Source organism: Salarias fasciatus, chromosome 11 (genome assembly GCF_902148845.1).
Source record: "Salarias fasciatus chromosome 11, fSalaFa1.1, whole genome shotgun sequence".
Classification (NCBI taxonomy): Eukaryota; Metazoa; Chordata; class Actinopteri; order Blenniiformes; family Blenniidae; genus Salarias; species Salarias fasciatus.
Genome location: NC_043755.1, coordinates 16,866,362 through 16,893,707, shown reverse-complemented (window position 1 = coordinate 16,893,707; position 27,346 = coordinate 16,866,362). Strand labels below are relative to the sequence as shown.

General features: G+C 42.8%; 1 protein-coding gene across 1 annotated transcript in view; it reads left to right on the top strand.

Moving 5' to 3' along the window:
• Positions 1-27,346, top strand: part of cdkal1 (CDK5 regulatory subunit associated protein 1-like 1) — a 232,327-nt gene that overhangs the window by 133,443 nt on the left and 71,538 nt on the right. Inside the window, exons 9-10 of the mRNA XM_030102247.1 lie at positions 1,385-1,551; positions 12,605-12,750. Of these exons, the coding sequence (XP_029958107.1) occupies positions 1,385-1,551; positions 12,605-12,750 (313 nt within the window). The remainder of the gene's footprint in view (positions 1-1,384; positions 1,552-12,604; positions 12,751-27,346) is intronic.

The following is a 27,346-nucleotide window of genomic DNA, read 5'->3' as shown; positions in this document are numbered from 1 at the left end:
AAGGTGAGATCATTAGCGCATCTTAATGTCAGTGATGATGAACTCTGGAAACTCTTTCATCCCAATCTAGACAATTACACTGTCATCATTTTTAATCTATCCGACCCATGTGGACCTTTAAGCACGCGCACACACACACACACACACACACAGCCACACACACTCTTACCCAATTAGCCAAACATCATCTTCGCTACCCGAATGACCACATGCATCTTTCTATCTCTGCGCTAATGATGATGATGACAGGTATTTGTGTGTGTGTGTGTGTGTGTGTGTGTGTGTGTGTGTGTGTGTGTGTGTGTGTGTGTGTGTGTGTGTGTGTGTTTTGTACGATGGCCTCTATGAATGTGTAAATGCATTTCTGCGTGCCTGCGTGATATAATATGTCTTAACACATAGCTTAAGCAGACACTCAACCATTTCCAGACCTACAGCCAAATGACAGTCCGCTCATTAAGCCGCTGCTCTGAGTGCTGCTCTAATTTAGCATGAAGCCAGTAGATCATCTCCTCTTGCTGCGTGTGACCTTCACATTTCTGCAGCGTATGTTTACGGGGCCGGTTCTGATTCTGCCAGAGCTACAGAGCCAGTCGTACTGACGACTGGATACCTGTAAAGGTAAAGAAACCACACTGGAAAGAAGCCGGTGTGGTGGAAACTTTTAAACTTGAAAACAATGTGGTAGAGTGAGTACGTGTCATTGTGGACAACATACAGGAAGAGAGGGAATGGACCAAACCCGGCTTTACATTCGTGTGGTGTGTAGAGATTTTTTCTCCCGCCTGAGAGGGGGAGAAGAGCGTTTGAGGGAGGCTTTTAAACCTTCATCAGGTGCAGCTGATTGGTGAGTTGATTGTTGATTGGACATCCTGAAACGAGTGTCCAGAGCAGGCTGGCACTCAGACAGGCTGGATGAATGCAGCAGTCAGGACAGTGGAGCAGTGTAGGGGCTGCTGCCGGGGAAGTCAGGCTTCCAACTGAACCAAACTTCCTTTTTTCTTCCTGGCTTTGATTCACGTCTCATTGGTAAAGCATGGCAAATTCAGATTCAGTTAATATGGCCACCAAAACAGAGGTGTGAAGTAAATACTTCCCACAGGTTGGAGCCTATAGGTTTCATATTTATTACCTACTGTGACTGAGGTTATTATTCATCCAATTAATGAAATGTAAACGTGAGATTCCCCGAAGAGCAACAGGAGCGATAGTCACAGTAAAGAACAGCCACCCGGGATCTGCTCAGGAAACACAAGGTCGTGTTTGTCTTTTCAAACCACGTGACGCTCAGTAGCTTGAAACGGTTATGAGCGACAACGCAGACCCACCATATCCACTTACACCGAGTCCTCATTCTGAAAGAAGTGTGTGTGTGTTCTTCCAGAGGGAGTGTGTGAGATCTGGCTGACCAGCGAGGACACCGGGGCCTACGGTAGAGACATCGGGACGGATCTGCCCACCTTATTATGGAGACTAGTGGAGGAGATTCCTGAAGGGGCCATGCTGCGGCTGGGGATGACTAACCCTCCGTACATCCTGGAACACCTGGAGGTATGCACAGAAGACACGCACAGTCATGTTTCCATCACACACACAGCGCTGACTGAGAGACTCACCATTAGTAATACTCGCCCAGCTCTGATGTTAAGTCGTAAAATGTAATGATTCTTTTTTTTTTCCCCCCCAACTGGGATCTAAGTCCCCACAGTGTGGCTGTGTAAACAGAGTTATGTTCACACAAGATGAGTACAGCACAAACAGATGCAGATATGCTTCAGTTTTCGCTCAAAAGTACCATCAGTGGTAATAAAATAATCGGTGATAAATGAAACAAAAATACTTAAGCTCCCCCAACTTTTTCTCTTTCACCGTCCGGCCTTCCTCCCGATTGTCTCTTCTACAATTCCTATCTGTGAACAAACAATATTGCTGTGCCTAGATTTAATAAACCAAATGCCTTTCTGGTTTGCTTACCAAGCAGTTTAGCTCCAGAACTCATTCTCCACTCATTAGTTCATTCTCTTCTTCCCCTAATGAGTCAATTAAGGACCATTGTGTCCTCTTTAGCAACCTCATTTTATCAGTCATTATTGTCTTCCCTAATGGAACAATGGACATTGTTATCCCCTCTCTTTTTTTTCTCTCGACCCCTCGTTCTCCCTTTGTGTGTTTCCAAACCAATGAGACACATTTTTTAATCATTTGAATCTGTTTTTTAATTTTTTTTTTTGTTTTCAGTCTGTGTTTTTTAGTGTATTGTCAAGTAACAGAATTTCTTCTTAAAATTTCCAACCATCGACTGTTAAGCTTCTACTTCAGGACAATTGACTGCGGAGAGCGGAGAAAGGGAGAGTTGAATGGCAGATGGGTGATTTGGATGCAGAATAGCAGCCCATTGTATAATTGCGTTCCATTGACCAAATTCTGCGGATGTATAATGTATGAGGCTCCACAATGCCATGATTAGTTAAAAAAAAAAGAAAAGCCTCACCAATGCAGACTTTCAGATGGTGAAACAGTGCACCTCTTCTCAATTAGAAAAGCTGCTTTTTGTTTTACCAACGCTAACAAGCTCACATCGCACCGATTGGCTTATGTTCCTGAAAATCGGTCCTCGGTTATCAGCTGTGGGACGGCATACTGAGCTCAGATTGACCCCATCCTGCATGAGAAATGACAAATCTGCATCAACGTTTCACCGAGATTCTTCTTGAGAGAGTCGATTTTCAGACACATTGTTCTATCTATGAAAATCTTTAAAGTTATGGGAAGTTGACATCGGAGTTGTCACTTGCTGGATGATTGAGAACAGCGATATTTCTCAGATCCGTGTCCCAGCCTGCTGTCTTAGAGAAGAAGAAGAGCGATGGATTTTTTTACTCTGGGGTCCAGATTTCAGGTCACCAAGTTGGCTGAAAATGTCAGCCCGCCAAGCGAACCAATATCTATCAGGAGAAGTACCAGAAGACAAGCAAATGAGACAGTTCTGACATTTCTCAAGCAGGTGAAATATTTTTATTTGCCGACATGTAAGAATTTGGAATCGAGAGGAAAGACATAGGCTTCACGCAACGCCACTGTTCTTCCTGAATGCAGTAAAACATAATTTCGAATCTGACTTAATTTGGAACGAATCTGGTTTAGATCTTGTCTCGACAGTCGACAGACATGCATTCAGGTTGTCTTCCTCAATGCTTTCACCTATTTCATTACCGTCATTTGATCTTTTTTGATTTCTTGAGTTGTTCTGAGGCGTTACTCGTTCATCTTTTTCCAAGTTTTTTTCTGATCGGAATTTGTTTGTGTATTTGTGGAATTATATTTGTGTTTCCTGGCGCACAAAGCCTGATGCATCGATCTCCTGACGGCGCGGTCACGTCTGCTCTCGTGTTTTGACGACGGCCGATCCGTGAAGTGTTTTCGAACGACGCGCGCAGCCTTCATTAGACACCTTTAGTCCGGCGACGATTCGATGTGGAGACCTCTCTTTGCCTGGAATAGAAACGCCTGCTGACACTTTCACTTCAGGCCGAAGCCATTTTCCCAGCTATCGCTGTGCCTCTTTTTGAGCAGCGTTGTGCTGGAAACATGAGGCAGAGTGCCATCTCGATGTCAGCTCCGATGAAAGGTAAAGCACTCAAGTACACAGAGCTGCTTCTTCTTTTCTTTTTCTTTTTTTTTTTTTTACATCGCCAATACCTCTGCTAAGAGCTCTCTATTGAAAGTAAACTTCTTATGAAGGTAGCTAATGAAAGTAACAGGTTTGTAGTGGTCGTCCATCCTGCTTCGCTTTGAGAAAGTGTAAAGTTTGCATGTTCTCTGTGCGTGGGTCTCCTCACACCGTCCAGAAATCTCATGTTGGAAGTGAATAGGTAGCTGTAAATTGCCTGCAGTGGTAAAAGCTGAGTGTGTCTGTGTTTGCTCCGTGATGGACCGGTGTACCCTGCCGCTGGATGCGGTGATCTGGGATCACCTCCAGTCCTTGCAGCTTTGAATTAGATGAAGTGGGACAGAAGATGGATGAATATTACTGCAACTTGTGGTATCCCCATCCGAAACTCTTCTAAAAAGACCTGAAATAAGTCGAGGGCATCGATATTAATGGAGAATGGGAGGACACAGAGGGCAGAAACAGGGGATTCTTAACCTAGAAAAACACCAAATTTTCCTCCTTTCCCGGTTTCAGGAACATCCGCAGAAGTTCAAAACAGATACTTTGAATCAAACAATCAAGCATGATTGAGATCATAGATAAATGAAACGAGGGCAGATAATATAAAAAAAATGGGGGATGAAGGCCTGGGGATAGAGATGAGGGGTAAGAAGGAGTGAGAAAAGTGCTGTGGGAAGCAGCAATGGAGGTTGTAATTAACCAGGGGTTAATGGAGGTGGCTAATTGTCCCCCACATGTATAGGTAGGCTTTCTGCTTGGCTACATTACAATTAAAAAACCACCCTCCTAATGATAGGGAATAACAATTAACTGATAATTAGAAATATAGTGGGAAGACACACTGGCGGTGGTCTGTGTGTGTATGTTAAGAATCATTTCATATGGTAAGGGCTCTTTTATTGTTCACGTCAATGCATTGAATTGAATTATATCTTTTTTTGCTTTAATTCCTCAGTCAATTAACCTACATAAGGAAAGATAAGACGGGCCCTCTTTAAGTTATTGTCTTTTGTTGCTCCTGTCCCCTATTTACCCTTCCTTCTCCTCCCCTCCTCTCCCCGGCTTCGCTGCCGCCCCCTTTTCACCCCGCCCCATTTTGTCTTTCTAGTCTTCCTCGTATCATTTCTCCTGACTGAAAATCCTTATTAACCTGAAATGTGAAACACTTTTTTTTTTTTTTTAATAAGAGGTGATGAAAGTTTTCCTGTACTTCCTTGATGTTTTCACAAGCATTTTTTCCCCCCTTTTGGCTGCTCCCCTCCTCGATCATCTCTTTGACTTGGCAGAAGTTTAACACCAGATCCCTCTGATGGTTTAATGATTTAAAGGATTTGAACTCCATCCTCTCCAGGCCACCGCTGACACTCTGTTGTTCTTCCATTATTACTTAGCCTTTCCTTCTTTCAGTCTCATTTTCACTCTGATCTTTCTTCTTCTTCTTCGTCTTCCCCTCATAATTACCCTCGTTACATATTTTTTTTTTCCATCCACTTCTTCTCACGACAATGGTAATCACAGAAATACCAGTAATATGATGTGAATGATGAAGGCCCCAAAAAAAATCTCCAAGGTATATTTATCCGTCATCTTAAGTAAAGGCCAGATGATATCCCGCTGTCCCTCCGTTTGAAGAACACCGCCACTTATATAACAGCATCGTTCTGAATGGCGGTGATTGAAGCTGAAAAGGCCAAGTAACTTCTCCACTACCCCCGTTAAAGATCACCCTCTCTCACACACACTCACAGATCAACACTCTGCCTCTGTCTCGTTCCTGTCACACAAGAGCACACAATTTCTTCCCGTGTGCGGCCGTTTTTTTTTTTTTTCTTCTTCTTCTTCTTCCCTGACAGATGTAGACAGCCTCATAGCACCATTTGCTGATTGGAGCAGTTATAGGCCCAATCGCCTCTCACGGGCCACTTCTCCCTGACATTTTAGTTGATTGCATTGTGCTGTCAGTGGTTCCTTTCTGAGTAGCTGCACGTGAAAATGTCTTTAACAATGCTACTTTTTGTTTTTCATTTGACCGTAGTTTTTTGTCTTCGGGCTATATATATATATATATATATTTTTTTTTTTTCTTTCTTTTTTCCTGCTCAGCTTTCATCCAGCTCCTCCATCTACAGACTGAAGCTTTACTTGATCATATAGGGTGCGCCTTTGTGCGTTCCGGACAAACGTGTGCGCACGGCTCAGCCGTGTGATTGAATCTATCATGCTAGGAGAAACAAGAAATGAGGTGTGAAAGTAGCCTCTGTGTACGTAGCTCTCAGACTAAAGATGGATGAAACGACGACTGTGGGTTTAACGTCCTCCTCGGAGATCATTTCAGTCGGACTGAGAACCGTCAAATATGCCATTCACACACTCTTCCTCCGTTATTGTGTAAAACAGTCATTACTGCCTGTAACTAAGAAGGATCGGACCAAGTTACTAGAGTGAAAGATTACTTGATAAAGTACGAAGTATAAAGAAAAAAAAAATCATTCATTTAACAAAAAGTTAGTGATATCTAAACTAGCCATAATGACCAGTTGCCTCACCGTAACCTTAATCCAACCCAGAGGTGGGTAATCATGGTCCTGTGATGAAAATCCTGCCTGTTTTTAGTTTCTTTCTACTCCGACTCGGCTGGATGAAATGATTGTCACGAAGCTTTGAAAGCCTGATAATGAGGCATGTTGGAGCGGGGACTCGACTCAACCATACATTACCGACAGTGCAAACCTCTGAGCTGCAAAAAAAAAAAAACAAAAAAACATGTCTTTACCTTGGAATGTATTGATTTCCTGATTGGGAGCCTCAGTTTTTGTCCCCACAGTGACACAAGTAAACATGGGTCAGCGTGCAATCAGGGTGATGTCTCCACCAGAGGAAAAGACACACACACACACACACACACACACACACACACACACACACACACACACACACAGAGTCCTATCTCTTACCTGCTCGAGCATTGTGCATCTGTATGGGAACCCGCACCCTCTCAAACCATTTTCATTTTAATGAAGCCTTTGGGAGCTTCCTCGCATTAGAGGCCTAATGTAGCGCCGTGTGAGGGACCGAGCACACAGCCGACGCTCGCATTCAAACTATTCTGATGCGCCTCTAAATTCTCACTCCTGACGTACGGCAATAAATTACATTTTGAATCATTGCAGCGAAATGCGTTTTCAGAGTATGGAGATTTAAATTCTCACTAGAAACTGTGCATTTCAGCATCAATCACTCCTGTTGCCTTGTACTGTCAGTGATTTTTTTTTTTTTTTATAATGGTGTAAGAATGCATTACAAAAACAAAAATGACTGCGATTTGAAACGTGAAACCCATATTTATTCACTGTTTTTACACAATATAGCTTTGTTGGATTCTCTGCTTGACTTCTCCCGTTTTCAGCGAACAAACTTGTCACACACACTCCCAGTATTACAAGTAAACAACGCGACAAAATACTCACAAATGTGATATAACTGTCATGGTTTTTTCAGCTCACCACCACCTGAGACAGACACACACACACACACACACACACACACACACACACACACAACAGTACAGTGTGACATTCAAATGCGAGACCTTTGCCTAATTTCCCTTTTAGAGTGCAATACATAGATTTCAGTTGAACTGCGCGTGTGGTGCTGCAGGCTCGGTTTAGCCTCCAGGGAAAATCAAGTGCAGCCTGAAGTGTTTGAAATGTTTAATACCACAGGGATCCCAGTTTTCTCTGTCTGCCGCTGAATGTAGTTCCCACCGACTGTTTGTGTGTGTGCACCGCCTCTCCGCCATGGGAATGGCTCGTAGAACGGTTTTCTCGGCAGACTCCCCTGGGTGAGCCCTGCTAATGTGTGTGGGTTTGTGGATACGTCTGGGTTTTTTTTTTTTTTTTTTTTTTTGTGCTGATGCAGTTGCGTGCTGTTTCAGTGCAATCGCCAATGTGATCTCATTGCACGCCATACGGGAACGTAATACAGTACCCCGCTTACAAACCCTGCCTGTACCCCACTTAAACAGTTACTATGAGACTTTTAGATGTGGTTTAGTCAAATTGATTTCCCCCATTCACAGAATTGAACAACTGGACTGCACCTCCATTTTTTTTTACTACAAGATCAAATGGTTATTAAAAAAAAGAGGTTTTTCTCACAATTACTTTTAAGATCAAGGTTGTTCTTAAAGGAGATTTCTAGGTGCAGGTGATGTTAAGTGTACTTCATGTAGTCACTTTCTTTTCTTTTTCTGTCTTCTTCTCAGCATTCACAGCATTGTTTCGGTTCCTCCAAAAAAAAAAAAAAAAGCTCAGTTTTAAGAAAGAATCTTCTTTCAGAAAATGTTTTGTGCAAGTCTTAAGGTGTTCCTGTTATTTGTAAAAAAAACTGCCTTGAGCTCCCCTCTCAAGTACTATCAACTCTTGAGAATTTGATCCTTTGGTGATTTTCTGCCACAGACGTGATTCTTTCTCCCTGAACCACAATGCGACGTAGCTTAATGATATTAGATGGAAGTCATGTTTTATGTGTAAGTTAGATTTTAATAAAAATTATCAGTCTCAGGCAGGTCTTACATTACAGACATGTGGCTAAATCACAGAATACAACAAGGATGTGCACCATTGTTGAGGCTACACATAGTGATATAGTCCCTTTAGCTGTCCATACTGCAATAAACATTTGCATATCAGTGAGCAGCCAAACACTCGATCCCACTTCCAGAACTGTTGGTTAATAAAACAGAAGCCAAAACTTTGGAATTCAACTGCCGGAAGTAAAACATTTTATCCTTGCAAGAAATTCATTTGCTTATTTTGTTTTTTTGTCAGAAGCTTATCTCCTAAAAGTGCTGAAAAGCGAGTTGGTATAGAGGCAGGAGATGTTTTTTGCACTGAAACTGGTTTCGTGGGAGAATCTCGCTGAGGTGACTGACCAATTTAGAACTGGATTGTAACAGCAACATTACAAAAAAAAAAGTGCAGCGAGAACACTGGCAGCTTTTGCGTTACCATCTTTAGGCTTATTGTGAATCTCAGTGTTTAACTTTAAAAACACGCAATCTTGTGCCAAAATGCAAATAAAGAATCACTTAAATCATAAAGAAGATAGGAGAGAGCAACAGATAAAAATAAAGGGAGCAAAAACAGCTCAAAGCCACAAAATACTCCAGATACTTTGCAACACTAAACTTATGAGCAGAAGATGGTGTGAAAGGGTGAAGTTACTCCGGCTGCTCACAGCAAAATCATCTTTCATCTCCTCGCTGCACTTTTCCCATGTATGTTCTTTCCGTGGCTATCTGATCCAGAGGGGGAGATATCAGATCCTCTGCACTAATCCAGTTAGTATAGATTCTTTCTGGTTTATGTTTTCTTTTCTTTTTTTTTTTAATAGTTATTCAGCCAGAGATGAAAAGCTTGCGTGTCTGCTTGTGAAAATAAAACATAGACCTGCTGTGGAGAAACAAAAAAAATGAGCGCAGAGACCATAAACAATTATTGTGCTGCTTTATAAGCCAACAGAGCTCATTAAGATAAATAAAAACATGCAAAACCTCACGGTTTATTTAGGCTTGCCGTATTTCTCTTTCAGCCGGATGGTTCATCCTTCTGGGAGCGAAAGCATTAAAGCGGAGCTGCAATTTTTGCCACGGGGCACTGCTGAGAGATATCTCGCTCCTCACAGCATCATTTTCACTTTAGACTCAATAAACTGTCAGCAGCAGTGAAACATCGGAAAAAAGGGCCCCCCTCCTCACCCCCACCCCCACCCCCTCGGTCTCCGCGGGGATTCGTAACGAGAGATCCATATCAGTGTACTGTATAATCACCGGACGACGCGACGCACTCTGTTAGACAGAAGCGCTCACATGATAAATGGCTTGTGTGAATGAAAAGTCCTCCCCTTATAGATTAATCCCCAGCTGTAATCAGGTGCCCCGCTACTCAAACCAGCATGCCATCTGCTAAGACCCCATTCACCCTTACAACACACATCCACGCACACACACACACACACGCGCACACACACACACGCACTGTCTGCGATCTTGATTGTGGTCGTTTGGGACTCGTCGTTGTCGGTGCGTTTAATGAGACTTGAGTAACGTATTACTATACATAATGCAAGGCACCGCAGCAGGGAGCGCAGAGATGCATCTATCAGTTCGGAGCCCAGCAATTTTATTTATATGACACATTTCATCGCGGGGCGAACTCATTAAAATGCGCACGGCAACAAGTAACACGCAGGGAGGCTCGTGTGTGCCGCGGCAAACCCAAGCTTGCTTATTGCTGAACTCTGAGGACCCTCAAGGTTTCGGCTGTCAGCGGGGCTCGCCGCGGTTGCATCAGTTGGAGAAACATGTGAAGGGAATGCCGATGGCCGCCATTGTCGGGGACCCGGCGGGGAGGAGCGGAGGGGCGAGCGGTTGCAAAGTGTGACACGACGGCACCCGCTCTTTCAGCTGAACTAAATTCATAATCCTGAGAGAAAAAAAAAAGGGAAAAACTTTCACGGTTGAGTCATTAACTAGGTCAGAAAAAGGACTGTATTTAGAATAATAAAAGTTGCTTTTTCCTCCGTTACCTGCACGTGAGCATCCAGACCTCGCAGGGCAGCTCTTTGTCTTTGACTAAACGTGTAGCGTAGCGTTAATGACAAGTGCTTAAATTCACAACTCAACCTGCAACTTGAGCATTTATATACGGCAAAGTGTTCAGTTGTACTTTTGAAAAGAAATCAATGTTTTCACAAGTATCTCCCTTTTTCTCAAACCACTCACAGTATGTAAGTGTATTTCATGAGTCTTGCACGCAGGATTGTCTTCTTTTCCGTTATCTCCCGAGGAACTCACCCTTTACGTTTTGGTTTCTTTTTTTTCTTATTGGTGGAAATTTCATCTTTTCTAATTCTATGGTTGCAGCTTTCGAAAACCTCCTCCATCAAAACCGTATTCAACCAAACAAGCTAAACTGTAAAAGGAAGAGCATAATTATTCCTTTGCTCCTCCACTTGTTCACCTTTCACAACACTTAAAAACACATATATTTCCATGTTCCTTTCCATGTTTTTTTCTCTTCTTTTCACATATCCCCTCTCTGTCACACACGCACATGCAGCAGCCTGATTTCTGTCACCAATCAAGCTCCATTTTCCAACCAAATTAATTCTTTCTAATTTGGAGCTTCCAGCGGTCAACCCCCCGCGGTGCTGCAACCGAGCTGTGTGTGTGAGAGTGTGTGTGTGTGTGTGAGTGTGCGTTGGCGCACACATACGAAGCGAAGAGGGAACATGCTACAATAGATCTTAATTGAGAAGACGGACTGCAATCAGCACATTCTTGTAGGAAATCATTAAATCATTTTTTTTTCCTCCCCTCTCTTTTTCCTTTCCTCCTCCTTGTGGTGATTAGCGCAGTGATGATAGCATTCTGATTATGTCCGTCAAGCGAAATCTGACATCTGCAGTCTCTCCACTTCTTTCATAGACGGAATTAAAGTGAGAATGAGGCGAGGGCGGGGGGGCAAAACAAAACTTGCCAAATCCTCTAATTAATTGGGGGTCCCTTAAAAATGCAGCGCTCTTGGTAGAAAGTCTAAGAGCCGGGAAACAAAGGAGACGCCTGGCAGACCTGCGAAGTCAGTTTCTGAGGAGCAGATTCACTCAGGCTGAACCGGATCCAGAGACCGCTCGAATCAAACGTCTTCACTGCCTCAAGACTTGAAATTTCCCATTATAATGAAATAGTTCGTGCGGTGTGTAAGGTAACGTGTATTTTAGCCTAGTGGAGCGTTGCCTTGATTTAAGCTGTAGAGCGTCTTTGCTTAATTACAATCAAAGTGAAGCATCTTGGAGTGCAGACAGGCTCTCATGTCAGCCGAGTCCTTTAATATAAGAAGTGTATGCAAACACAAGCACAGAACAGTTGCTGCTTGTAAAAAAAATAAAAAAAATCCTTTCTGAGGAGTTGTTTTTCATGTATATTCACATTTTCCTTTAACTTTATCACAACAGCGCCCAAATTCAACATCAGCTTTCCCTTGTTGTAGAAGCTGCAGGACTCACTGTACCTAAAGTGTTTGTATAAATCTTTCAGCAGAAGCTGAAGGTACCCAGTGTCCTGAAATCCTTACCGATTTAATTATAGACATAATATGTTTTTTCTTTTTTTCCCTCTCATCATTTTGATCTGAAATGGGGACCCGCATGCTTCGGTAAAAGCTCTTGACTCTTCAGACATAAAGGATCCCTACTGGAGCAGCCTTGACTCTTTGGACCCGAGATGTAGTGTGTGCACACGATGAATTCTCCGAGCTGCTTTTCTTTTACTCTCTCAATATGAAAAGGAGAAATGGAAAAATAAGAGGCCGCGTATTGTAGAAGGTCTGGAATGAAAAGGGTGCAGAAAGAGGCAGGAATGTTAATGGAACTTTCATTTTATTCAAAGCTAGCAGCGATCGTTCACCAGAGCCATCACAGGGATTTGCTGCTTTCCTCCTTTAATATTTCCTTTACTTTATTATTTTATTATGCTTTAATTGACTACATTTTTGAGCAGCATGAAAATATTTACAGAAATTTAATTTCTGGCCACAAAGTATCGACTCACGGACATTACTTGTTAAGAACGCTACAATTTCCTCCTGCGTTTAACCATCAATCAACAGAAATGGAAATTTTTAGACTTGGTCCATTTCTATCAGGACTGCAGGTTACTGTCACGCTGGACTGTTTGAATAGATTATTTACGTTTACATGACAGATTGATCTTTGGAAAATGTTTAATTCAAGCTTAATGTATTTATTAGTCGTTGGGTAGGGATTATGTTTGTGGAATTACTTCAACTTTTGATGAGCAGCGGCAGTTTGGACTCATTAATGAAGTATTCCTTGTGTCCCGCTTTCTTATTTCCCGCTGTGCTTCCTCAGGAGATGGCGAAGATTTTGAATCACCCGCGCGTGTACGCCTTCCTCCACGTGCCCGTGCAGTCGGCCTCCGACAGCGTGCTGATGGACATGAAGAGGGAGTACTGCATCGACGACTTCAGGAGGGTGGTGGACTTCCTGTCAGAGAGGTGAGACGCCGTGCGGGGGTCCGTCGCGCCGGTGACACAAAAATGGCGGCGCGCCCGTCCCTTTGTGCCGTCGACATCCAGCTGAAACAGTCTCCTTTCATGTTGGATTGTGCGCCACTTTCACTTGACTGGAATCACAATAAAGCGGCCACGTTCTGCGAAGGCGCCGCCACCTCGCTGCACACATTCTTGATGATCATGATTCGCACGTCGGAGTGAAATATCATGTATCGACTCTGTAATGTGTGTGGTGTGTTTGAGTGGGTGCTTGTGTGTCTTGAGTTCCTGTGACAGATGCTTTTTTTCCCTTCTTTTTCTTTCCCATCTCAAAGCAGTGGCTTCTTTTATCGTCTCCTTCACCCCTTCCCTTTGAGATGCAGAGCGAAACATGAATGATGAAAGTTTTATTTTAGATGTGAATTCATATTTTTGGTTATAGAACAGGGTTTTTGTGTGTGTGTGTGTGTGTGTGTGTGTGTGGTCGTGCAACTGTGAAAGTTACTTGAAACTAAAATGTAAAAACGGGGTGTTTTCACGTGTAAGTGGTGCCTAAAGCTGCATGACTAACAATTCAGAGAAACACCACAGAAAAAAATGAAGCACCCTTATTCATCTGGACAGTAGGATTGTCACAGGATAGCAGCCAGTTAGCTTAGCACAGTGAAAATATTGACCGCAAATGAAAGTATAATCAAACTTGCACGCTGTTAGTAGCTTTACAACTCATGAATTCAAGGAAAGAAAGAGAACAGCTTTCTCGTTCATCTGCATTCAAGACATCCTATTCATAGTTAACCTCAGCTATGCATGCTGGGAGGAGTGAGCTGCTGTAGAGCAGCACCCGGGGAGCTGGTTAGGGTCAAGGGTCATGCTCAGGGACCAAGCAGTGACCCGTCAGCGGTGGAATTCTAACCCGTGAAACTGTGAACACTGGCTTGCTTCTGTAACCTCGAGGCCACCGCAGCCCCAAGTCTTTTTGCAAACTACGAAGACAAGTTTTCTTTTCAGCAGCGCACAAAAGTGTCACTTTTCGAACGGCGGCGTTAATTCGCTCGGCCCAAATTTCTCAGCCCTGCCGCTGCGTGTCTTTTCTTTTAGCGTGGCATTCATCAGGATATCGCTTTACAAGGCTGAGCATTTCAAACGTCAACCCAGCAGACAAAGAGCACCGAACAGTCGAGTCCCGATTCCTGACATACTTCAGGAAAATGTTCCTCCAAAACACACACACACATACACACACTCTGTTCGGGAATAAATTTCATAAATGTAGCCACATAATACACAGGATCTGACCTTTGATATTGCCAGTAAGACAAAAAACTGTAATCTTTCACTGAATGAAAGATAATCTATCATGGAATCTGAGTATGATTAATTATGGCAGCGGAGGGTAAATATAGAGCCACGCTATGAAGATACGCCATGAGGTGGATTCATATGAAAATGAGTTTGTATCTTGAATCTCTGGGTATTATTATAAGATTTAGATATATAAAAACTTGTTGATGTATGCAATGGTACATTTAAGCATGTTTTTGCATTTTCCAGATGACAAGCTTCATTTTTTTTTTTTTTATTTCCCTTGGTATTAAACGGCGACATACACATTTTTAAATGAATACAGTCGAGGGCTTTTCTGCTTCATTCGATTATATACTGTGTGCGGGAGATTTGTGAGGTGGAGAGGTTAAGCACTTTGGGGGGGAAAAAAGTGAAAATGCATGCGATTTCCAGATTGGGCACATTAGTTACCTTACTTGTAAAGAACATTGAATTATGTTCCTTAAGGTCCCACTTGTAAATAATGGTAAAACATTCATATTGTTATGGTTACGTCATGTATGTGTGGTTTTATTTTTTTTTTTTTCATTTGCAGATTTTGTTTTGCTGGCATGGGATCGGCTCTAAGCGGATGAGATGCATGTACCGCGGCAATCAATAGATTTCATGTCCACTCTTTATGTGGGTCAACGTCAAGCCACGAGCTTAAATATGAAATGTAAATCCGGGTGTGATGACTTTTATTTGGGTCGCTGTACAGCGATCTGAATTTTAACGATATTCAGTGAGAAGCTTTTCCCCACGTGTTGCCTGAACTGAAAGAAGGAACCCATGAACGTGAGGCCGTGTGCGCACGTGTGTGTGTGTGTGTGTGTTATTTGTGTGACTTTGTGAGTCACTTATACTTCTCCTTCACAACATCTTTTTATACCTTCTTTCCCACATTTGATTTAAATCTCCTCTAACAGTGTAGAAACCAAATGCAGTATACATTCCCTTTAATGTCAAACCTGATTGTCATTTTTTTGTGATTGCTGAATAATCTTGAAGTGCATTTTTAAGACCAAGCGTCCATTATTTGACTCTGCTTGAGGACAGTTTCTGTCATTGCCCTGTTTTATTTCCGTGCAATTGTGCAAAAACAGGCCAGTAAATTCAGGTCAGTAAGTCATAATCTCACCTGTCCGTCACTCGAAAATATCCGCCAGCTCTTGATAAACACCAAAAGCTCCAGCTTTTCCTCTTGTCTAAAAACTGAGCTTTATAGGCCACTGCAGAATGTGTTCTTACAGGGCTGCTCTGCCTTATACTCAGGGGGGTCATTGAGTTGTGGTGTTTGAAATCCCCTTTTCTGTGTGGAGTTTGCATGTTCTCCCTGTGGGTAGCTGTGTCTCTCTGGCTGTGGATGAAGGTTTGCACTCGCTACATTCTCTCTGTTTTCTTGTTTAGTGAAACTCTGAACACAGTGACACTAATCAGGACAGGATTTTACAACATTTTAGTCAAAGTCCACAGAAACACACACACAAACACACACACACACACACACACCTGCCAGGCATAAACTGCCTTTTGTGCGAGCCGTCGCTTCTTTGTGAGCGAGGTTGCGCAATGTCTGGCCCGTGTTTCCTAAACACAGATTGGAATAACGAGCAGGTGATGTGGGCTGTTTGAAATCAATAAGAGCACACAAACAGGGGCCTGACCCATTTGGCTGCCGTGGAAAGAGCCGGGGCGCAGTTCAGGCTCTGGGAGGGAGGCCAACTTTTTAGACAAGCCAGGAAACAGTCCTCTGCGTGCGCGCGCGCGCGCGCGTGTGTGTTTGAGTGTGTGTGTGTCGTATTAGCCAGGAGGGGTTGTAGCATGTCCATGTTGAAATTAGTATTATTCTGCACTTTGCTTGCTTTGGCACCGGGGTACTGAGCTCCAAAATGAAATGTGGTCACACCAACACCTCCTTGGCTAATTAAAATATTTGCATACTAAGTCTTCCTCATTATCATAATCCTTTAAGTTAAGAAACCAACTTTTTTTTTTTAATTTATGAGCAATTACTTAACTTCATTTAGCCTTTCTCTATTTTTCCTTTACATTCCTATTAACATGTATTGCCACATATTATATATACGATATTTCTACTCTGTGTCCACAAGCAGTGTTGGGCTATTTTAAACCCCTTTTTTTTGTTGTTTCAAACACTGAAATGGGAAGGCAGGCCCCACACCATGCTCAGTGGGTGGTCTTGTGCAGGCAGTGACTCTTAATGTAGGTACTTTGTTGGAGCGTTTAGCGTTCACCTCAGAGGAGACGTGCACCTTGTGCAGGTGTCTGAGAAGAAGTCTGACCGACGCCGACAGCAGGAGAAAAACACGTTCCTCCTTACAAACAGCTTTAATGCCAGAAACACCGCAGAGGTCACCAGAGGTCACGCTCCCCTGGCTTCTCTTCTTATCGGGCAGACACACACACACACACACACACACACACACACACACACACACACACACACACACACACACACACACACCTTGAACTCTGTGATGAATTCAATTTGACATTTCTTCTGTCATTTTTGAAGCGCTTATTGCCTTCCTTCTTTTTTTTCTCTTGACAAGTGAAATCATTTTCTGTTTTCCTTTTTTTTCCCCCAGCAACTATGAAAAATAAAAATATATATATATTAGCAGTCCAGTCCTGCGTTAAAGATCAAACAATGGCCGTAAGTGTCACAGCTGGAGATACAATAGAATCACAGCTCCTCTTCTCCTCCTCCAGTGATATGTGGGAGTTTATAACCCCTGGAATTTAACTCTGCATTGCTTCACATGCTGGGTTTCTGATCATGTAAATAAATGATGGCGCTTTAAATTTATGATGATAAAGATGAAACGGCTCCAACGATTGCATTTCAATTCCAGGGTAAAGTTTAGTTTTGCGTTTGTATTATTCCTCTTTGTGTTATTTTTTGGTGCCGATACCCTTAAAGAAGTATTCCAGACGGTATTTAGGCCTGGGTTTGTGAGTGCAGACATACCAGGGTGGAAAGCTCTGTATGGATAACAACGACCACGGAGTGTAACGATGTATAAAGGGTTTAAAGCCTGTCATGAATCTTAAATGCTCCTTAAACTTCAACGTCCATCAAGATGTCACTGTATTTCTAAGACGCCTCAGACGTTATAGAAGTGAGAACCGCCGGCGTCTTCATGGTCATCGTGTCCGACCGGGCGGGAGCACAGCAGCTCCTGGTGGAGCCCGTCAGGTTAACGTTGCTGTCGTTATTATCCACATGTTTCTTCAGGAATGCGGTGAAGTATTGCTCAACCAGAGTGATTTTAATTACTCGGTGTAGCGTTCTCACCAGATATCTCCAACTTCTCATCGCGATGCTGATTGTTTAATCGCCATTAGCCAACTAATGGAATGCATCCCAACTTTATATACAAGTAAATTAATCAAACAGAACATGGGAGAAAAATGTTCTTCACACTCATGAACGTCGCATTAAACCTGAAGCAGTCTGGAGAAAGTTCAGTACTCAAATTAGGCATGCTCCTCAAATATAATTGCAAATTTAATCTTGTCTAACATTAGCACGAGTTGATGAATTTGTGAAAGAAAGTCACAATTATAACTGCAGCAGTTAAAAAAAAAAAACATGTCTCTTTGGCCAATTTGTTCATATTAATTTGCACAAAATACAATTTTTATGATGGATAAAGTTCAACTTGTGGCCATGTGCGAAGTTTGAACCCTTTTGACATTTGGAAAGTATATAAATGCACCTTTTAAAAAACTAATTGCTTACATTATTCCTCAGTGTTATTTAATTTGAGTAGTTATTTTATCCTTTGTTTCAATATTTGGCCCAAATCTCATAGTAGATTTTCCTCCACGGTGCTCTCAACTAAAGTCAAAAGCTTTCACAGGAGGAGAAAAAAAAAATCAAATTGCATTAAATATGCTCTCTTTTGAAAAACATAATAAGACATTTTGGTTGTTATAAAGGAATTGTTTCCTGCCATGAATAATTCTAACAATCAGTGGAATAATTATTTCATTAAAACGGTTAATTTGTTCTCGTCTGCCAATACAGGCCATATTTTTTTCCTCTCTTTTCTCTCTGCTTCTATCAATTAAAATCACATAATGAAGTACAGTCTTTATGTAATGATGTATGGAGGAAATCCTATTATGGTGGAATAAGGCTGTTAAGGAGTGAGTGAACGTGGTCAGAGGATTTTCCACAGTTGTTGCATAGTTTGCTGTAATATCTGGGCAGATTTTCCCTCAACTACTCTCGAGGATTAAGTGTGTTTGAACCACGGGGACCAGAGATGAAACGCCGAGAGAAGAATAGCTATGCGCCTCTGAGTTGGGGGATTGGTTGTATGCGTGTATGTGTGTGTGTGTGTGTGTGTGTGTGTGTGTGTGTGTGTGTGTGCGCTCAGGAGCAGAATCCAGCGGTTTGAGTGCTGAACTTGAGGGCTAGTTGGTTGAGATGCCACACAGGGATTAATGTCAGGGTACAGCTGGGCGCTGAGTGGCCCCCAAGTCCTTCCAGGGTTTCCCGCGGGTTTGCTGGGTGTGTTTCCCCGGCGGTGATGTGTGTGTGACCTCTAGAAACCCTCTGAATCCCGGGCTAAAGACGTCCTCCTCTCAAGGAGACACATCCACTTACATGCCTCTCAGCCACCGGTTCGCTCTCAAGGCGTTTAAAACTCAGAGCTTTATTCTCAGAACTGTTGACATTAGCATCCGCTGCCGTGGATTTTTTTTTTTTTTTTTCCAGCTGTTTTCCCAAAGCAAGGAGGATTTGCATAGGTCAACAAGTGATTAATCTGCGCGATGTCAGAGGCTGACTGACTGTAGTGACCCTTGACATGACCTATAGGATCCCTGCACTTCCATCCAATCTTTGTTTTGAGCGTTCGGTTACCCCGCTCCGGTCCATGTCATCCTGCATGCCGCAATGAATGTAATCACTCTGACCTTTAGCATGGCTCCTCTTCCCAAGAAGGCAAACAGTCGGGCGTTTTGTATTTTCCTGCCCTCTCTTTAAGCGTGTTTCGGTTTGAGCCTCAGACTGAGGACCGGTCCACGCTCGTCGCTGAAGTCTCGGGATTCGCTTGTTCCTTGTTAGACAGATAAAACACTTTGTTTTAAACAGCTTCTGTGTGAGTATGAATTCAACCTATTCATGCTCATAAAAGTAGATTTTTCCATGTGAATTAATCCAGAAATACACACTAAAATGTATGAGTGGTTAAAAAAAAAAACAACATCTGAAATGTAATTATAATCAAAGCAATATAGTCTGTTTTACAAATTGTCTGTCCATGGTGCTATCTTCATTCCACCCTCTCCTCTGGTTATTACCTCCAGAGAAATACATCAAACATTAATCTCTTCACACAGTGTTTTCTTCTTTCTTTTTTTTTAATGATGTGTTTCACCTGAGGGCTGCTGTGGCTCAGGTGGTGGAGTGGGTCATCTTCTATTCCCCTGGTTACCAGTTCAACATGAACCCTGCTGCCCATCTAACAAAGTATCCTCGAGCAAGACTGAATCTGAAGCTCTCAGCCCTGTTTGTTCCTCATGTGTGTTTGAGTGTGAATGCCTGATTTTCAGATTGCCATAGTCCGTTTGATGGTAAATCTACATTCCATGGCCGCCGTCTTACCTCCGATTTTTCCTTCTGTCTTGTTTCTTGTTTTGATGGAGAGACTCCTAGCGGGAGAAGTTATTGATCTGTGACTGTTTTGCAACTTTCTTCTCACCAGCTGCAGTTGACACATTTGCAATCCACTACACCATATAAAGCGATTATACGGAGGATTTTTGGGTCCGTGTAAACGTGACCACTGTGCCTTTATCGTAGGAGATGCTGAAAACCCGTTCATGATCAGATCAGATTCCAGTTAAACAATACATGGGCTTGTTTCCATGATTTGTTCTTGTTCCTGTTGCGTAACCTCGTCACGTGACACTTCACGTCCATCTTCTGGCTTTGTTGTGGTGAACCTGGTTTGTGGGTCATGTGTTCTTGGTGTATATAAATGTCATGCAAACGGCAAAAGATCAGACAGTCCTCACTCATAATTAATAATAATCTCATTTAAACGTTTAAAAACCTACTTCATGACCATTTTTCACTTACCCAGGTGGAACACCCCCCCCCCCTGCAAAATAAAAGTACCATTGTGCAGTTGGTCAGTTTTCTTTTCAACACATTACATCACAAGTCCTCACTTAAAGACACCAGCTATTCTCCATAAACCGTGTGACTTCACACGTTTTTTAAATGTGCAGCTGGCCATATCTTTCTGGTGATTCATAGAAATAAAATGCATACATTGTATTCACAAAACATTTGGCTCAGATCTGGCTCTTGTATCTGGAACTGTGATAAATAATAAGTTTCTTTTTTTTTTTCCCTTTATGTGAAACATTTGGTTGAAGGAAACAAGTGACCACGCAGTCTAAAGAGGATTTGACACCAAAGACATAACACCAACACACATAACTTTACTATAGTCTGTTCAACAGCACAAATTTTATATTTCTCACATTAACTTCTACTTGGAAGCAGTTGCGTAACAGCCGCTTTGTTCTTTTAAAAATTTGGAAGTTAATACATAATGCAAAGAATGAATGAGATGAGAAGAAAAAGAAAAGTATTATGAGAGCGCGCAGCGGGCCGCCGTGGCCCGGGACAGAGATGATATCAATTTTTAACAAAATAATCTAACCGACTGCCTCAGCTTCCTCATACTCGCGGCACATTTGTGTGTTGGAAGCGCAACGTGCCGCCAGAGAGACGCTGCGTCTGTTGACTCAATGTTTCAATGATAAACCGAGTGCGTGCGCGCGTGTCCATTTCTCTTGAGTGTAGCAACCGCTGCTCACTAAACAAACAGGTCCAAGAGCACTTGTATCCCGTGTGTGTGTGCGTGCGTGCGTGTGTGTTAGTCATCTCCATTAGTCACGAGAAGTGACAGGGTTATATCAAACCTTCATGGGTTACCGCAGGACACACGCATCAGTAGCGTGACTGCACTTTGAGTGTGTGTGTTTATGTGGAGACAGGCTTGATCTGTTTGTAGTCTTGCAGATACCTTTATTGGCTCGCACACACACACACACACACACACACACACACACACACTCTGAAGGGTTTAAGGTATCGGCAGGGCTAATGTTTCACTGAAACGGAGGGCGGGATGGGGCCGCGGCTCCCTTCAGGCACCGCAGCAGAAAAAAAAACAAAACAGGTAGGACTTGTGAGGAGGGGGGAAAGAAGGAGAGGCGGGAAGAGAGCAGCGGTCGAGACGGGTTTGCCGCGATAACCTGCCGCGCCGGCGCGACTTGTCAACACCCCCCCTCCTCCCCTGCTGCCGCCTCTCCTTTCGCCCCAGCTGATGATTCAGCAGGTAAAGCAAATGAAGCATTGGGTTTCTGTGCGTGTGTTTTGACTCGCAGCCTTTGATTTGCAGCTCCTTTTGAAGCGCAGCAGACGCAGCAGACAGCCAGCTCCGAGCGCACAAACCTCAACAATTATGAACACATGAATCTTTCACACTCGCCGTTTAGCAGCCCTTAATATCTCAAATAAGTATTTTCCACAAGTGCTTGGCAGACTCATAACCCAACGCGCAGAACTGGCTAATTAAAGACTGAAATAATAATAATTTGGTAATAATTACAGGGTCGCGGTTCCAATAAATCCCGCGTTTCACTTTCAAACTTTCTCATTATCGGCTGGATCGTGTCACTCAGCTGAAAGAAATTACGGCATCTTTAGATCGTCAGAAAATGTTTGAGTAAACACTTTACGCACTCAGCAGGGCTGAATGCTGGTGATTGCGACTGTATCTGTTTATGCTGTTTGTTTATGTTGCCTGTTGGTTTGTGTATAGAAGCCACTTAATCCAGGAAGGAGCGAGAGCGAGGGAGGGAGCCTTCCTGCCTACATACCTGGCTGCATGTGTCAATAAGTCTGCAGAATTGGCTCAGTTTAAACAACAGGAAACGAGCAGAGACGACTCATTAACTTCACAACAAGCCGAAACTCAAGTGTGTCTCTGTGTGTGTGTCTCTCTGTGGGTGTGTGTCTGTGTGTGTGTGAGAGCGATTTTCAAGTGAGAACCAGCTTGTGGGTAATGACTCCGGGCAATTCCTAACACATCGTTGTCTTATTGACACTTCCTCTGGATTAAACCTTATTTCCTTTCCTTAAACCACACACGTGCACACCCACATCCATGCACGCCCACCCCTGCACTCTCTCACACACACACAGACACACACACGCACAAGATACATACAGCTTTGCTATAATTACAGGAGCTAAGTTTTCCTTCATTAAGATGTCTTCATTTATTATTAAGCCTCTCAGGCCACATCACCCATCACTGCTGTCTTTAGAGACAATAGAGCAGTCAAGCACAGCATGTGCGGCAGTGTGTGTGTGTGTGTGAGAGAGAGAGAGCATGAAAGAAACACAGGATACCGGCACTTATGTAAGTGTGCGCGTGTTTCTGCATGTCGGAGCAGCTGTGAAACTCCATGCTTCCCAGTGGTCACAAAAAGCAGGTGGTAACAAAGCCTCAGTCATATCCTGGGTAGTATAGGAAGAACGTGCTGTTCTTTCCCTTTTGAATGCATCGTGGTCGTACGCTTTACCCCCATTTCATGTCAGTTAAAACAGATTTTCCTGTTTCTTACTTTTTGTTCACAGCCGGCTTGTCTCCTCCATGACTAATTTGATGTTGCGTAGATATCATATAAGCTGCTAGTGGGTATTGTCCCAAACTAAGCCACTGGAATTCATCATTGTCATTTATTATCAATGAAATGCTTTGATGTGGGTTTAACTCATGAGCCTCAAGGTTATCTGCGGTCCTGAAGGACAGAGGTTATGTTTGGGTTACCACAACCTCCTCACTTGTTACACATTTTCTGTATTTACCCAAAAGATGGAGTGATATTTGTTTTTCGTTTTCCCTCAAACAGAGTTGTATTTGTACTCTGGTATGGGAAAGCGCGTCGGCTCATTTCCCACCAAGAAACCGACACACTCATGATGCAGGCCGTTATGTTTTCTGCGATTGTTCTACCTCGATAAAACGTTCATTCGTATTGATTAATCAGTATGAGCAATCAAATGAAAAGAAGAAAACTGTGTTTACCTTCACTAAAAAGTTCATCAACAGTGGTTGTGTGTCTCGGCGTCAGCCACACGTGTGCTCGTGCAAACAACTCGTCTCCCAAAGTGTGATTTTCTCTTTCCAGATGTGATCTTCACAGAAAGGAATAGATAAAACACACAGCCAGAGAATTATTAGACCTGTGGCTTTTTCTTTCTGACTCATTGAAAGTAGTGGTGATGCATGTGGTCTGACCGCCTTGAAAATAACACTCGTTTAAATCAGATCCAAATCGAATGAGTGAAACATGATGTGAAAGTCTCACCGCAAGAGACAGTACAAACGTGTGCAAACACAGATACCGTGCAAAATTATCAAAACAAGCTGGAATGAAGAGTCCAACCTGCCGCCTCTCTTATCGCCACACAGCCAGTCAGACGTAGTGTGAAGTAACACACACACACACACACACACACACACACACACACACCTAGCAGAACGGTAAAAGGCACAGGGTTTTGGACAGCTTCAAGTGTGCTTTATGGCGTGTTTAAGCTGTTTGTGGGATAGCTTTGGAAATTCCCTCCATCCACACCTTTCTGCCAGTGGCATCGGGACGGTCTGTGTCTATTTCTGTAACCTTATGAAAGTGACAGTCTTGAATTCACACCCACTTCACACTGGGACTGGACAACCATGTGGGGGTGAGAAACGAACCAAGGACTGCACTTCTCACTTTATTTTTTTTTGTTTAATTTTTTCGTGAGCAACTGTTATGAATATTTTCAAATGTGCACGGTCATCCCCAGAAGTCGTTATTATGTTGAACCCCCTTCTTCCTCTTGTTCAGGCTGCTCAAAGACGATAACAGCGCTTCTGATTTCTGATCAGCTTGAAGTATGTTTTAAAAACCACGTTGTCTGCAGACGCCCACATTGGGCACCCATGACTGGGAACAAGGCAGCGTGGCACTCGGTTAACCTGTGAGCCGTCGCAAAAAAAACACAGGAATGTCAAGGGACGAGGCAGCGAAGTGTTAACTTTCCAAGCGTCTGCACCCTCCCAGTGTACTCAGACGGGGTCAGCTGATACTTCAGCACATCTCGGAGAACAGTCATCTTTCACTGTCTGACTCACCTTTCAGTCTCTCTGTCTCTCGTCTCACATTTCTCTCGCCGGGCGTTTGAGTCACGCCGCCTTTGTGCGATTATTTCCAAACATGCAGTTTCACTCGCCGTTGATGGACTCCTCTCTGTTTGTGCGTGTTCGAGCGCCACTTTGTTTTCACCTTTAATGTTGTGTAACATATTTTTTTCCACCCTCAGGTGGATTAACACGGGCAGCAAATTCAGCTTTTTTTTTTTTTTTTTTTTTTTTTTACCAATGCTGAGTTTATTTGTGTTTCCGAACTCGTGTTCACTGTTAGAGCTACAGGGCGGGAAAACTGCCACCAGAATAGAGGACTTAAGAGTTAAGTAATGTTTAGCCATGGTAAGCTGTTAAACCCAGAAGAATGGCCTCTCACTTTAATGTCATCCTGCGAGGGCAGTCGAACTGGAAAAATAATTCCAGCACAGATAATACTACACAAACAGAGGCACTTCTCCTCATTTACTCTTTATGTTGCACTAAAGTGAAGATTTTTATGTTTCTAGAGCAGAGTACATTTACATCTACTGCTGCTTGAACATACTGACCAAACGAACACTGGACGTTAAAATGTTTCTCATGTTTAAATTGTCTTTAGGGATTTAATCCTGATTTCTTATACACGTGGTACACATGTGTCCCCGTTGTCACATTAGGCTCTCCTGAGTTGAACCTGCTCCTGTCAGGTCTTTCTTGTTTTGTCTTGTTATTTTTATGGAGGCTTTAGCTGCAAAAGTGAATTTGATCTAAAACACTTTGTGATTCCAGGTTTAAATGACTCACTGCTGAGTTGTGAGAATTATCAGTCACATTTAAATACATGTTAGAAAGTGCATGGTGATTACACTGTACATTCATTTGTCCTCATGGACAAAGTTTTCTTAGCTCAGCTCATAAAATACTGTATATTAATATCCACATAAATGCGATTCAAGGGTTGAAAACATAATTACATAAAAACTGAACTTAGCACATAACTACTTAAGCTAATCATATTTTATTAATCCCCTTGAGGAAATTACTTTCTTTCCACACTGACCAATCCTGTTTCGTGCAGCCTCGCAGCAGCGCTCCAAGGAGCAGCTTCATGCTCATGGACACACAATCAGCCGTGGGATTTGAACCTGGACACCCCCGAGCCCAAGTCCACTTCTCAAGTAATCAACCTAGTATGTAAATGTCATGGGACATCTCAAAAAAGAAAAAAAGAAAGAAAGAAAAGAAAATAGCACTGGTTTGTATAGAATAGATGAAACTATCTGCACAAATGCACCAGTGGGTTAAAGGCATCATGTAAAAGTGTCTTCATGACTGTAGCAAATTACAGACGTTACATTATTACAGTTATGTTTTATGGGAAAACCAAATGTGATATTATATATTTCTTTTTTCTGCAATGCTTGTCTCGGATGTCTTTCTCCTGTGCCTGGATTTACTTTAGAAGTCACAGGTTCAAAGTGGCACTGATTGATTTGGCCTGACAGGTTCTTCTTGATGTGGTTCTCCAGCCCTGGTGCCAGTCCGCCTCATGACTCATTAAATGATCAGCTAGTTAAAAATGATTACCATCGACCACAGCAACAGTCACAGGCATTTCTTGCGTAACACACCTTTGCCGTTTGTTAGTATCAGCAGATGTCAATCTGGGTCTTATTCGTCATGTTGAAACAGAAAGTGTGTAAATACCTAAGATCAGCTCAGCCTGCCTCATCATCAGATTCTGCTTTTGTCATGGATGAACTCCTTTGAAACAAACTATTAGAAAGCTGCTCAATGAGAAGCTGTTATTGTGGTTTTTCTTTTCTTTTTTTAACCTCTGTTGGTTCAGTTTTCTTTATTATTTTTTTTTAGATTTCCTACTCATTTCTCCTTGTGAGAAGGAGAGAGAAGACAGAAGTGGCTCGTTACCCGCTTCAGCAATTCATGTCGTTAACAATATTTCCAACTCTGGTGGCGAGCTGCTCGATAAAGAGCGGTCCAAAGCCCACACTTCAGGCATGTCCACCATTCACTTCATTCAGATAAGGCTTTTTATGTCCTGCATTTATCCGGTGCCTTGATGTTATCCGTGTCTGAGCGGGTCAGGTCAGCACAGCGGGATGGAATGATGAATCACATTCTGCTGCTATGCCAATGAACGTTGGATTAAATTGAAATAAAGTGCAAAGGGACAGTCCATTTAACGCCTGAATAGCCAGTCATGAGTGTCATGCCTCTGCACCGCTGCGCTCCTTAAGCTTTTATATGTGTGTGTGTAAAATATCTGTGTGCGCGCGCACGTGTGAATGGATGGATTTGTGGTGTCTGTGCGCTCTTATTACTCCACCCTCAGACTAATGGAATGTGTATGTGTGTGTTCTCATTACCCTTCTCCAAGGCTAATGAAGTATGTGTGTGCCAGCATGTGTAAGTGTGTGTGTTAAATTGAACTGCAGTTCTGCTCTGCTGTGTTCGGGCTGTTTCATTAAATGATAAAGTTTACTGATGACTCCAGCGGGATCATTATTTACTTGGCTCTCCATTCACTCGGCTGCAGCCACCTCGATCTTTACAAATGACCCGCTGCACGGAGAGACAGAGGTTATTTTGCACTGTAGTTTTAAAGACGAATGGTATTCTCTTAATGGACCGCCGGCATATCCACCGTGTTTACACTGACCATTTGTAGGTATACCCAATATCAGGTGATCGCTTAATGCTAAGACTTTGCCTAAACAAACTTGTTTGATAATGGAGAAAAACAGTCTTTTTTTTTTTTTTTTTAGGACTTTTTTCCTTCAATTATTGGAAGCTGGAACTGTCTCTCTGTGAATAGATAATCATAAACAAGGATTAAAGGAGCAAAGACGACAAATGACGAGTGTGGGAGCCTGTTGATAACCCAAAATGGAATAGTTAAGATAGGATTTCCACGTGAGTAAGTACAAGTGAAAGAAAAATCCCACCGTTCGCCGTTTATTCCCACAAGTTTGACTGAGAGAAAGTGGGGAAGTGATGAGGTGAAGATGCACGTC